Source organism: Anomaloglossus baeobatrachus, chromosome 7, assembly GCF_048569485.1.
Source record: "Anomaloglossus baeobatrachus isolate aAnoBae1 chromosome 7, aAnoBae1.hap1, whole genome shotgun sequence".
Taxonomy (NCBI): Eukaryota; Metazoa; Chordata; class Amphibia; order Anura; family Aromobatidae; genus Anomaloglossus; species Anomaloglossus baeobatrachus.
In genome coordinates this window covers 34359177-34372756 of record NC_134359.1, presented here as the reverse complement: position 1 = coordinate 34372756, position 13580 = coordinate 34359177, and the positions used below count along the sequence as shown (strand labels likewise).

The 13580-nt window shown below is 53.2% G+C and overlaps 1 protein-coding gene across 2 annotated transcripts in view; it reads right to left on the bottom strand.

Annotated features, from left to right (window-relative positions):
• Nucleotides 1–13580, bottom strand: part of LOC142245840 (protein mono-ADP-ribosyltransferase PARP15-like) — a 446514-nt gene that overhangs the window by 293944 nt on the left and 138990 nt on the right. For both annotated transcript variants that reach the window (XM_075318815.1, XM_075318814.1), the window contains exon 5: nucleotides 4549–4691. In XM_075318815.1, coding sequence (XP_075174930.1) covers nucleotides 4549–4691 — 143 coding nt within the window. The remainder of the gene's footprint in view (nucleotides 1–4548; nucleotides 4692–13580) is intronic.

Genomic DNA, 13580 nt, shown 5'->3' with positions numbered 1-13580 from the left:
CTGGGTCCTCGCTACAGCGGGCCGTTTAAGGTCCTCAGCAAGATCAATGAGGTCTCCTACAAGCTGCAGCTCCCGGCCAAGATGAGGATACCCAACTCCTTCCACGTCTCCCTGCTCAAGCCGGTTGTCCTTGGTCCCTTCTCCGCTGCTGCCAGTTCTGCTCCTCCTCCTATTGCTGATGATGACATCTATGCGGTAAGGGATATCGTGGCCATGAAAACCGTACGGGGCCGACAGTTCTTCCTGGTGGACTGGGCAGGGTATGGTCCTGAGGATAGGTCCTGGGAGCCCCGGGAGAATGTGGGTATTCCTCTGATACGTGCCTTCCTGTCCCTGTTGCGGGGAGGGGGGCGTGGGGGGGGGTACTGTCACGCTCCCCGGGTCCCCTGCCTTGCTTCCCGGCTCCCCTGCCTCGCTCCCCGGCTCACCTGCCACGCTCCCCGGCTTCCCTGCCTCGCTCCCCGGCTCCTCTGTCAGGCGTCCCCCGCTCCACAGCCTCCAGCCCCATCACCTGCGGTCCCCAGGCGGTCCGGTCCCCGCTCCCGGCGCCCGTCGGCAGCTCTGCTCCAGGCCGACTCCCCTGCCTCCTGTTCACCGCTCCCTGCCCTGGCTTCTGGCACCCGGGCCTCGCGCATGCGCATTAGGGCGCGCGCGCGGTCATTGACCCTTTCTTAAAGGGCCAGTGTCCTCCAACAGGATATTGAAGGATCAGGTACTGGGTATATAGGGGGATCCTTTCTAAGTGGGCGGGGCCTGTTCTTCGTGTTTCCTAAGCTAGGAGTCAGGTCTCCTTGTGTCTGTGATATACTCACCTATTTCTCTCGTAGAGCCGCTCCTGCCTCGCCAACCGGTCCTGACGATACCCGAACCCCGAACGGTGACGGCCTGCCATCCCGTCGTTCCTGCCATCTCCGATCCCTGTGGTGACCCGCCTTCTCGCTCCATTAGTTCCGGACTCTGCCTGACGACATCTCGGCCTCCGAACCTGAGCTCCGTCACCCGGACTACCATCAGAGACCCCGTAGTCCCAGGGACTGCTTTACTCCACTCCTCTAAACGGACTGTCCTGCTAGTGCTCCGGCTACCGGGCACCTTGCCCTCGGTGAGGTGTTCAGCCCAGTGGATCCACCTCCTGGGTCTGCCCGTCCACCTGGCCCTAACACATGTCTTCATAATGGCTATATGCTGGTATATACAGTATGTCCCCATAATGGCTCCCATCCTAGTATACATGTTTTAATAGTAGCTCCATACTGGTATATATGTTTCCATAATGGATTCCATCCTGGAATAAATGTCCCCATAATTGTCCTCATCCTGGTATTCATGGTATTCCTGGTATTCATAATGATCCCAACTGGGGTTATGTCCACATTCTGCCTGTATCTTGGTACATATTATATTCCCGGGCACTGCAGCACAGTCAGTTGCCGGATGCTGGCATATTCTCTGCACCCTATGCCCTGGATTATGGATGTGGGGAGCAGTGAATATTCATAGCCTTAATCGGCGGCCGGCGCATTGCAGTGCAGGGACCCTGACAGGACTCTATGCTGCAATGTATTTCAGCTGCATTTCTGAAGGTCAGCAGTAAGTTCTGGACAATCCCTTTAAGCAACAAAGAATTTGATGAGATGTTAGATGAAAAAAAATTGGTGTTCAAGGGTACACAGTTACCTTAACTCCTTTAAGACCTGAGTTTGGCCCTGATTGAGCACGCAATTTAAAAAAAATAAATAAATATACTAAAGTTAAAGGTTTATCTGTCAATTTCAAAAAGAACTATTAACGAGGTTGTTCACTACTTTTACATTGATGGTCTATCCTTAAGATAGGTCATTAATGTCTGATTGACCGGGGTTTGACACCCCGCAAATCTTGCCAATCAGCTGTTCTGAGTGCCGGCGGCAGCAAGAAATGCTCAGTTCCAGAGCTGACCCATTGTTTTGATAGTGGCCACGGCTGGGTACTGCACATACTCATATTCAAATCAATACTCGGCTGCGACTGCTATCAGAAGACAGGGCAGCTCCGGAACTGAGCATTTTCTGCCAACTGCTGCTGGCTGGCACCAAAAACAGCTGATCGGTAAGGGTCCGAGTGTTAGGCCATGTGAGCACGTGTGCTTTTTTCCTGCGTTTTGGCTGCGTTTAAAACTACACTGTGTCATTGACAAAATGCATGAGTTGTGCTTCCCCAGCAAAGTCTATAAGAAGTCAGAAATTTCATGCATTGTCGCTTTTTTTAGGCAGCGTTTTGTTTGTCAAATATTTGTCAAAATCATTGCGTTAAAAAAAGCAGAATGTCACTTCTTCAGTGCATTTTGGTTGCATTTTCCACCCATTGAAATGAATGAGGTGTCGTAGTTCTCTCTCTCTCTCTCTTTATGTCTCGGTCTCTCTCGGTCTTGGTCTCTCTGTCGGTGACTGTCTCTGTCTGTTGGTCTCTCCATCTCTCCCTCTCCCGCTGCACGGCTGTCACACTGTGGCGGCTTCTCCTGCTTCAGAAAGTGTCGGCCGCTCAATAGGCCATCTCATATTCACTGCTTCCCCTGCCCACCGGCACCTATGATTGGTTGCATTCAGACGAGCCCCTACGCTGAGTGACCGCTGTCTCACTGTAACCAATCACTGCCGCCTGTGGGCGGTTCTATATCATGCAGTAAAATAAATAAATCATTTAAAAAACACATATATATATCTCTATATATATATATATATATATATATATATATATATATATATATATATATATATATATATATATATATATATATATATATATATATATGTGTGTGGTTTACTCCAATTGATACCCAGCCAAGATAAAGCCACACAGCTTCTGGCTGGTATTCTCGGACTGGGGAGGGCTATCGTTTTTAGGCTGCCCCCCAGCCTAAAAATATCAGCCAGCAGCCGTCCGAAAGTGCCGCATCCATTAGATGCGACAGTCCCTGGAACTTACCCGGCTGTTCCTGAATTTCCCTGGTGCATTAGCAGTCGGGGTAATAAGGAGTTAATGGCAGCTCATATCTGCCACTAAGTCCTTGGTTAATTATGGCAGGCATCTATGAGACACCCCCCATGATTAATCTGTAAGTGAAAGTAAATAAACACAAACACCCAAAAAAATCCTTTATGTGCAATAAAAGACGAAAAAACCCACCCTCTTTCACCACTTTATTAATCCCCAAACACCCCTCCAGATCCGACGTAATCCACACAAGGTCCCACAACACTTTCAGCTCTGCTAGATCGGAGGCTGACAGCAAGCGGCCATAGAGCACGACCGCTAGCTGTCAGCTCCACGCAGCAACTGAAGTGAGCCCACGATCAGCGGTGCCATCACTCAGGTTACCCGCGGCCACAGGTGGAGTCCTCCAACTGTGACAGCATGTCGCCCGATTGACTGAAGGTAGCCGCGCGATCAGCGGTGCCCAGCAATGACAATAAAGTCGGGTGAAGTTCATCCGAGTTCATTCTTATTGCTCGGCTCTGTCTCGCAGCCAGCCATGCTCCATGGGGATGTAGGGATGTAGCAGAGCCGAGTGTGACCACACTGTCAAAAATGCATCCAAATGTATTCAAAACGCATTCAGAAAGCATGCGTTTTGGATGCATTTTTTTGTCAAACGCAGTGTCTACAGTTATCAAAATGCTGCAGTTTAGTTGCCAAGCCAGAATGCAGCGTGCGGACATAGCCTTAAGGCCAGTTTACACACAGCGATGTCGCTGGTGAACGTACCCGCCCCTGTCGGTTGTGCGTCACGGGCAAATCGCTGCCCGTGGCGCACAATATCGTTAGTCCCCGTCACAAATACTTACCTGCCTATCGACGTCGCTGTGGCCGGTGAACTGCCTCCTTTCTAAGGGGGTGGTTCGTTCGGCGTCACAGCGGCGTCACTAAGCGGCCGCCCAATAGAAGCGTAGGGGCAGAGATGAGCGGGCCGAACATCCCGCCCACCTCCTTCCTTCCTCATTGCGGGCGACCGCAGGTAAGGTGATGTTCCTCGTTCCTGTGGTATCACACGTAGCGAAATGTGCTGCCGCAGGAACCTGCGTCCTGCAACAGCAACAATAATCGTGAAAGGAACGTCGCGTCAACGATTAGGTAAGTAATTTTGATCGTTAACAGTCGTTCGTGCGTTTCACACGCAACGACGTCGCTAACGAGGCCGGATGTGCGTCACGAATTCCGTGACCCCAACGACATCTCGTTAGCGATGTCGTTGCGTCTAAAGCGGCCTTTAGACTCCGGCTGATCAGACATTGATGACATTTCCTAAGGATAGGCCATCAATGTTAAAGTAGTGGACAAACCCTTTAATAACTCTTAATTTTAAAGGGTTATTGAACACCAGCGCCATCTCCAGGTCAGGAGGTCAGTTGAAATGATTTTTTTATTTTGGGTAGGGGCATTGGTACAGTGCCATCATAAAGTGGATGTCCTTACTGCTAATGTATGGAAGACAAACAGTAAGTGCAGCTTATTAACCATTCATAGAAATTATAATGACTGCTGGCCACTGAGCACTGATTGGTCACGCACCTTGTAATTCTGAAAAAAACGTTGATATTTTTTATAAACATCCTGTACGAAGACAACAATGATGATCTCAGAAATGTTCTTGCCATGAGTGCTCAGGTAGTCTACTATGCCTTCCAGCAAATCAGCGGTTTCTTTAGCTTCTCCTTAAAAATTAAAACAAAAAACAATAACATAAGAATTAAAGTTAATTTACTTAACAACAATTAGAACATGTTAAACATTAGTAACCTTTTGCTGAACAGGGACGCTTCCCTGTTCACACTACTGCAAAGACTCATTTTCATAAGTCTCAGGTTCACGGTATTTTTGAGCCTTCAGGACCACTCACTCTTTTGCCTTTTTTTTTTGTTGGGTTATGTAGCAACCTTGAGGTGCCACAAATGTAACCCGTGGAAATCCAAACCCCGGAATATCCGTGCCAGGAAACACACCAGCACCTTCAGGCCACATACACAACCCCAACAGGAAGTGGTGGGAAGTCTGTCAGAGACGACGTCTGTCAGGAGAGTCTGTGAGGAGAAGCCTGAGGAGAGGAGAGAGGAGTAATAGTAGAAAGTGGAAGGACAGAAAACACCTGCAGTAAGAACGGAGTGCTGTAATAAGAAGAGAGGACGGTGAGGTGAGGAATCAGGAATTTCAGGACCTGTGGGCCCCTGTGGAAGTACGAGACTCCAGGAACCGGAGTGTGTCCGGGGAAGGATGGAAGAAAAGCTCATTGACCTCAGCACAAGGCAGGGTGCAGATCCCTAGGACAGTGAGACCCTTTATGGACATTGTCAATTCTGCTGGGCGAGAAGATCTCCAAGGTCAATTGCCAACCCAAAAAGTCTGAAGCACAAGCAGCAAAGAGGGGACCGGGGACTGAACCCCATAAATAGTCCAGGCTGCCTGCAATAGGACCAAGAGAAACAGAGGGGTCCCCAAGTAGCTAAAGGCCACAGGAGCCCATCAACAACAAGTGTGCATGGAGGACAGCAATCCCAGGTCACAGCTGATACAGAAAACAAGGGGAGCAGATACACCTGGGACCGGCACCGGTGGGTTCAGGTACCTCCACAACAAAGTAAATGTGACGCCCTGGACTAGTCAGGTCGTCCAAGGTAGTCACACACACACACACACACCATCCCCTCCCCGAGTAGGTGACAGCAGCCAACCAAGAAACCCTTGTCACCACCCTCCAGGTTTGATGTCCACACCAGGGGGCGGAGCCAGACAGTTGGCTCCGCCCACTGAGGAGTTCACAGGCCTGGAGGCGGGAACGACACAAGTTCAGACAGAAGTTCTAGAGCAGTGTGAGGAGTAACCTTGACGGTGAAGGATGGAGGACTAGTTCAAGGGCAGACCTGTGACCAGGCCTGCCAACAGACTACTCCGGTGGCAGGGTTGGAGCCCAGTCACCTTTGGCAAGGAGGCAGATGGTGGTGGCCACCTGCAGGAGCTGGGATTACAGCCGGTGGAACCGAAGGGACCGGGGTCGGGCGGTGGCCCGCCGGTACCGAACCAGGGAACTGATTGGAAACCAGAGCACCAGGAGGGGTACTCAGACCCAGTACAAAGCCCTGAACCGACAGGGCCAAGTCAAATCAACTGATTGAGGACTGGACTTAAGGACCTATCCCACACAAGACCTGTTAGAAGACAACAGCCCAACCATACAGGGTAAAGCCACCGCCAAGGCATAGAGACCCACTGGGCCAGCGTCTGCGGGCAAACGGGCTCCTACGGCATATACCAGTCGGGGAGCGGACTACCGTTGCTTAGGCATAGGAGTCAAACATTCTTACAAAGAGGTGCAGGAGAAAGGCGGAAACCACCAACCTATTCTAAGAGAAGCTGCAGCCGGCTGCGGGCCCTGTTCATTACCCCGTTTAGTTTACCGGAGGCTCCAGTGTATTGTGTCATAGTGAGTATACCAGTGCCTTCGGGCCGCACACCGCGCCGCACAGCATCAGCACCCAGCATGCACCCGCTTCCACGCTTCAGCACCTCCCTCGGGCCCCCGGGACCATCGCTCCCCTGCCCACGGAGGGGTCAACACCAAGCTGCGCAACACCGTCCCTGAGAGGCCTAGTTAACGGCAGCGGTGGTGTCCATCTATTCACCACAACCCGTGGGTGGCGTCACAAACTTACATCCCAAACCAAACCCCCGCGGCCCTGGCCGTGGAACTTCCCCGTCAAGCCCCTGCGTGTAGCGCCAACTCCCTTGCAGAGCGACGTGATCCCCGGGTCCATGAGGAGCTCGAGCCACCACCCACCGTACGAGCACGGATCCGAGCGGCTCGGCGGTCGCAGCCGTGCCCGCGGGGCGGTACATAAACAAGGCAAGTTAAACTACAACACTGATGTGGACGGTTTCCTTGACGGTGTGCACTCACATAGACTGTTTTCCCACTACAACCTCCTTCATTAACTGCTGGGGCCTGTCCCTTCTTGCGGAGGGCTCCAACAATCCAGGCTGCATCGCTCCATCAGCCTCAGCAGAAACCTTAGAAAAACACTAAGTAACTCCTCAAGGAAATCACTAAAATGCCATAATGTCATAAAACAACAATTTTTATTGATATATTTTTTTAAAAAATGACAGTTTTTACTTTTGGCACAATGGGACAGTGTAGACCACAAGTGAGTCCCTCCTAACAAGGGAGGGGTAGGTGCGAACGCAGTCAGACCATCCGTGTAGGTCAAATATTATACAAAGTAACAATATTCATTGAATACATACAGCCCACCATATGGCCATGGAACCTCAAGGGTAAATCTCATATGCAGATAGCACACTCCTGAAGCACCACCACATAGTATAGACAAAGAGTATAATTGTAAATCACATGTATTTAGTCAATGTGGGTATACCTAGGAGAATGCCATGGCACCAGTACATAAAGAGTTTTAATTAATAATTAAAGTTTATAGCAGTTCTGGCAGTTCTAGTAACGGATCATGCCAACACAGCATAAATCACACTGAGGCAGTGAGGAAGGGCATCACCGCAATATCAAATCAAAGAATATACTACCTAAATAGGATCAGAGCGGTGATGTCCAATCCCACCAGTCACCTACCAGTTCCATGAGCCATAAAGACCATATAAGAGCCAAAAGAGTAAACAGACCTGACCGATGAGCCGACCACGTACCCGCAGCCACCACGCCTCAACGCGTTTCACTGCTGCTTCTTCGGGAGGCAGGTGTACAGTGGAAACATTTGAGGATCTATTTATACCCTGAATTAATCAGGGAGCGCAGAGGAACATGTGTTTTCTTGGCGCGAACGCCACCATGCTGTGTGGATTAAACAGGAAATGACCCGGCGCTAGTTCTGGTCATGACGTGGAGCCGTCAGTCACGGGGGCCATGGCAACGCGATGCCATAGACACCGCGCATGCGCGGCCACACGCCACTCGACCGTACTGAAGCGCTGGGAATCCACTGCAGGGCTTTGCCGCGCTCCACATGTATTTTTTTTCTCGGCGCGAACGCCACCATGCTGTGTGGATTAAACAGGAAATGACCCTGCGCTAGTTCCGGTCATGACGTGGAGCCGTCAGTCATGGGGGCCATGGCAACGCGAGCAGAAACCTGCAGCGGCGGCCCCAAATAACCTGGCCGCACACCGCAAGTAGTGTAGTCGACAAAAACTCTTTTATGTTAATTTTCTTTTATTTAAAACCCCCTTTATTTACTCCAAAAGACACCACCAGGGTTACAGAACCGGACCCCGCCATGGCAGATGTCCCCGCACTAGTGTCCACCGCCCGTCCCCGGTCCTACGGTTGTGCATTGATCTGCCTCTCCTGCAGACGACCACCACCGTCTGCCAACCTTGCTCTTGGTGCCCGGGCCACACACCCGGACACGGTCAGTTTGCTCCTCCACTTCCACTTCACTCCTCACTCCTTCACTTCCCTAACTGTGTCTCCTCTCTCAAAGGAACTGTCTTCCTTTTCCCGCCTCCAGGACTGTGAACTCCTCAGTGGGTGGGGCCAACCACCTGGCTCCATCCCACCTGGTGTGGGAGGTAACAAGGATTTTGTATCTGGCTGATGTGCCTGTCTTGGGGTGGGGGTGTGTGCTGCAGTACCTGTGACGACCTGGCTAGTCCAGGGCGCCACACTAGTGTCGCGGGCGGGGAGGACGCCGTCACTGCTGCGCTCTCGCTAACGCTCGGGTCCGGCGCAGTTGCGGCTGCTCGGTGGCTCGAGCGGTGGGCCGGATCCGGGGACTCGAGCAGCGCTCCTCGCCTGTGAGTGAAAGGGGTGGTCGGTTTGGAGAATTTAGTCCGTGACGCCACCCACGGGTCGTGGTGAAGATGGGCACCACCGCTGCTGGTGACGGGGATCCCGGGAGCAATGGTAGGGAGAAGCTGGGATGTTGTTTTCCCCCTCCGTGGGTAGGGGGTCGGTGGTCACGGGGCCCGGTGATGTTGTGATGGGGAGGCAGGGTTGGTGAGGTGCAGGGTTGCAGGGACAGCGCGGCACGGTGCCGGATGGCACGGGTGTACTCACTCAGCAAGAAAGGTACAAAGTCCTCGGTAAACCAAACGGCTGGATGGACGGGTCCCGCAGCCGGCTGCAGTGTCTCTCTCCGGACAGGTGATGGCGGCTGTCTTTCCCTGCACCTTGATGTTCTTTTCTGACTACTGTGGATTCCCAGCGGTAGTCCGCTCCCCGGTGTATGGGTACCGGAGGAGCCCGTTTGCCCTCAGACGCCGGCCCTTGGGTCTCTAGCCTTAGGCGGTAGCTGTATACCCTCACGGTGTGGGCGGTTGCCTTCAAATCGAGACTTTGGCTGTTGTGAAACCCCTGGGGTTCCAGTCACATTCGAATTTGACTATTGTCGGCGGCTCCAAGCCTGGTTGGGGTCCGATGGCCCTGCCTGTGTGTGCTGGCTTCACTTCGCTCTCCGGTCGGTACCGGCGGGCCGTCGCCCGTCCCCGGTCCTACAGTTCCGCATTGCTCCACCACTCCTGCAGACGGCCACCACCGTCTGCCAACCTTGCTGTCAGTGCCTGGGCCATAAACCCAGGCACCCCAGTGTTCAACTCCAACTCCAACTCCTAACTGACACTTTTCCCGCCTCCAGGCCTGTGAACTCCTCGGTGGGTGGAGCCAACCACTTAGCTCTGCCCCACCTGGTGTGGACATCAGACGCTGGAGGGAGGCAACAAGGGTTTTTGTTTGGCTGCTGTCCCTGTCTAGTGGGGGTGGGGTGTGTTAGTGTGTCATCTGTGACGACCTGGCTAGGCCAGGGCGCCACATTCCCCCTTGGTAAAATGCAGACCGTCCGCGGGCTGCCCGTCCATCACCGGTTTTATTTTTCTTTTCAACTGTAAAAATATAAATAACAGTTAAAACATTTTCAAACATAAGCATTTCTTGTAAGGACACTTCAACATTACACACATAAACATTTTTAATAACAGACGGACGGACGGATGTCTTCCGCTCTCCCACCCAAGCAACCTAGCCCTGATGCTGCCCCTAAAGCCTGCTTTACACGAGACGATAGATTGTGCTATCGCACAATCGATCGTACCCGCCCCCGTCGTTTTTGCATCACGGGCAATTAGTTGCCCATGGCACACAAACTCGTTTAACCCCCATCACACGTACTTACCTTCCGGACGACCTCGTTGTGGGCGATGAACGTCCACTTCCTGGAGTGGGCGGGACGTTCGGCGTCACAGCGACGTCACACGGCAGGCGGCCAATAGAAGCGGAGGGGTGGAGATGAGCGGGATGTAAACATCCCGCCCACCTCCTTCCTTCCATTAAGCCGTCGGGTGTCGCGGGAGGCAGGTAAAGCTGGTGTTCATCGTTCATCGTTCCCGTGGTGTCACACGAAGCAACATGTGATGCCACAGAAACGATGATCAACCACCGCCATTTTAATTAAACAATTTTATGAAACCTAGCGACGAGTACACGACTCACGATTTGTGAGCAATACTGCGTCGCTAGGAGGTGTCACACGAAACCACGTCGTGCGGTATGCCGGATGTGCGTCACGAAAACCGTGACCCTAACGACATATCGCACAATCTATCGGCTCGTGTAAAGCCCGCTTAAGAAGTGGGCAGCACCCCTTGACCCCAGTCCAGGTTCCAGGCTGCCCGAGCAAGAACGGGTACGGTTACTCGCACTCGGCTGTCACTTCAGGGGACCCCACGTCCAAGGGGGACCCCTGACCCCCGGAGGATGGCCACACCGGTCCTGGTGGTGGCCGGGCCCCAGCCTGCTCTGCTGCGGGCCCTTCCTCCAATCTGCCTCTCCGGAGGCGGCTCCGCGGAAAATCAACCCTCAACTTATTTACAGTCCCACAAGTTCGTGGGTGGCCTGCCAGTTCTCAGCCATGTCCATGAGCAGTTCCTCATGCCGCTTGTAGAACACAAAGGGTCCCTCCGGGGACAACGTTGCCGGCAACGGCCGGGATAATCAAATGGATAATCAGGTTACAGTCACGGTTCATTGGTATCATTCAATCACATATTTACACTCTTAACATATAACGCCCCTAAATGGTAGTTTCCCTGTTCCTAAGTGGGGGTTGGCCTAGGTTGGGGCGTGTGGACCTTCTGGGCCCAATACTATCAGTGGAGGGCAAGGGGACAGAAGAGACAGTCAGCTCCTCTTCCCGTCTACGGTGTGGGGCCGCCGGAGACTCAGGGGGACTGGGTACAGGTGCAGCCCTGGGCACTGGTTCATTGGCGGGTACTTCCGTCTCCTTTTCCTCCACGGGTTGTGGGAACATTATCACCGGAATGAGCACCGTGCCGTTCTGTGTAGGCCAGTCCGCTGGGAAATCACCCATTACTGTGTGTATCACCTCTTTCTCCTTCTCCCCGGTTGGTCTGGGGGTTGGAACTTCAGCTGCTATCTTCAACGGCGATGGGCACCTCTTCAGGTGGTCCCTGGACACTGTGGCCGAAGTCTTCCCCTGGTCACGACTAATCTGGTAGGCCTTCTCATTCTCCCATTCAATGGGTTGTATGACATACGGGGTCTTTTCCCACTGGTCGTCGAGCTTATGGGTTCTTCTTTTTCGTTTCAGCACTACATCTCCAGGTTTAAAGGGGCCAGCTGGAGCCCGCTTGTTGAAATACTGTTCTTGCTGTTCCCGGCTCCGACACAGGTTCCTTTCCACGTACTCCTGGACCTGTCGGTACTGCGCTCTCCGCCGAGTGTCCCATCCAACAGTCAAAGGGAGGGCCTCTGGAGCTTCCAAACCCATTTCTAGGTCTACTGGCAGCCGGCCTGGCTGAGCTCTCATCAGGTACGTTGGTGTATATTTGGTCGAGCTGGAAGGGATGTTATTGTACATATCGACCAGGTCAGGCAGCTTTTCTGGCCACAGGTTCCGCTCTTCTAGCGGTAACGTCTTGAGGAGACCCAGGACCAGATGGTTCATCTTTTCACATATGCCATTGGTCTGGGCATGGTAAGGCGTGGTCCGAATTTTCTTGCAGCCATACAACTGGCAGAATTCTTGAAACACCTCCGCTTCAAAAGCCGGGCCCCGGTCGGTAAGCACCCTCTCCGGGTACCCGTGCGGTCAACAGAAATAGGCCTGGAATGTTCTAGCGGCGGTACGGCCGGTCAGGTCCTTGACTGGGACAACCACCATGAATCTTGAATAGTGGTCCACAATGGTCAGAGCGTAGGTGTACCCACTTCGGCTAGGGGTGAGCTTCACATGGTCGAGGGCGACCAGCTCCAGCGGCTGATGAGTGATGATTGGGCATAGAGGGGCCTTCTGGCTGGCCTCGTCCCTTCTTCTCAGTGCACAGGGACCACACTCTCGGCACCAGGCCTCCACAGATTCCCGCATCCCACTCCAATAGAACCGCTCCCTCAACGCATCTCCAGCTTCTTCCACCCAAAGTGCCCAGCACCGTCATGGTAAGCCCGTAGAACTGTGGGCACACTAGCCTGAGGGACCACCAGCTGACGAACCTTCTCATAGGTCTTCGGGTTGATCAGTTCCCGATACAGTGTCCCCTCGTCCAGATGCAGCCGGGCTCGTTCTTTCCACAGCCGTTGGGCCTCAGGTGGAGCAGCAGGGTCCAGTCTAGTGGAACCTTGTTCAATCATGGTCTTGACCACTTGGATGGCAGGCGCTTGGTCTTGGGCTTCTTGCCATCCGTGACTGGGTAGCGGGTCCAGGCTCGCCTGTTGCTGCTGGACATGCAACTTCTCAACTGGTGGCCGGTGGAATGCAGGCAGCTCGATTTCTTCGAGATCATCACTTTCCGGTCCCTCATCCGATAGGTGGGGCATCCGGGATAGCGCGTCCGCGTTGGTGTTCTTGCGGCCGGCTCAGTACTTGATTGTGAAGTCATACTTAGACAGCCTGGCCACCCACCGCTGCTCCAACGCGCCCAGCTTGGCCGTGTCCAGATGGGTTAACGGATTGTTGTCCGTATAGGCGGTGAACTTAGCGGCTATGAGGTAATGGCGGAATCGCTCAGTAATGGCCCACACCAGGGCTAGGAACTCAAGCTTGAAGGAGCTGTAATTCTCAGGGTTTCTTTCCGTGGGTCGGAGTTTTCTGCTGGCATAGGCGATCACCTTTTCCCTTCCGTTCTGGACCTGGGACAGGACGGCTCCCAAACCTACATTACTGGCATCGGTGTAGAGGATGAATGGGAGATTATAGTTGGGGTACGCCAGGATTTCTTTCCCTGTCAAGGCTGTCTTCAGCTGGCGGAAAGACTCTTCGTGCTTTGCTTCCCATGCCAACGGGGTTCCAGAGGGCTTGCCACCCTTGGTCTGTCCCATGAGGAGGCCTTGCATGGGGGCGGCCATCTTCGTATATCCCTTAATGAAGCGACGATAGTAGCCCACCAGGCCCAGGAACTGTCTCACCTCTCTCACCGTGGCCGGTCTCGGCCAGTCCTGAATGGCGGTGATCTTCTCGGGGTCTGGGGCGACGCCTTCCGCGCTCACCACGTGTCCGAGGTACTGTACCCTGGGCTTCAGTAGGTGGCACTTAGAGGGCTTCAATTTCATCCCATATTTAGCTAGGGAC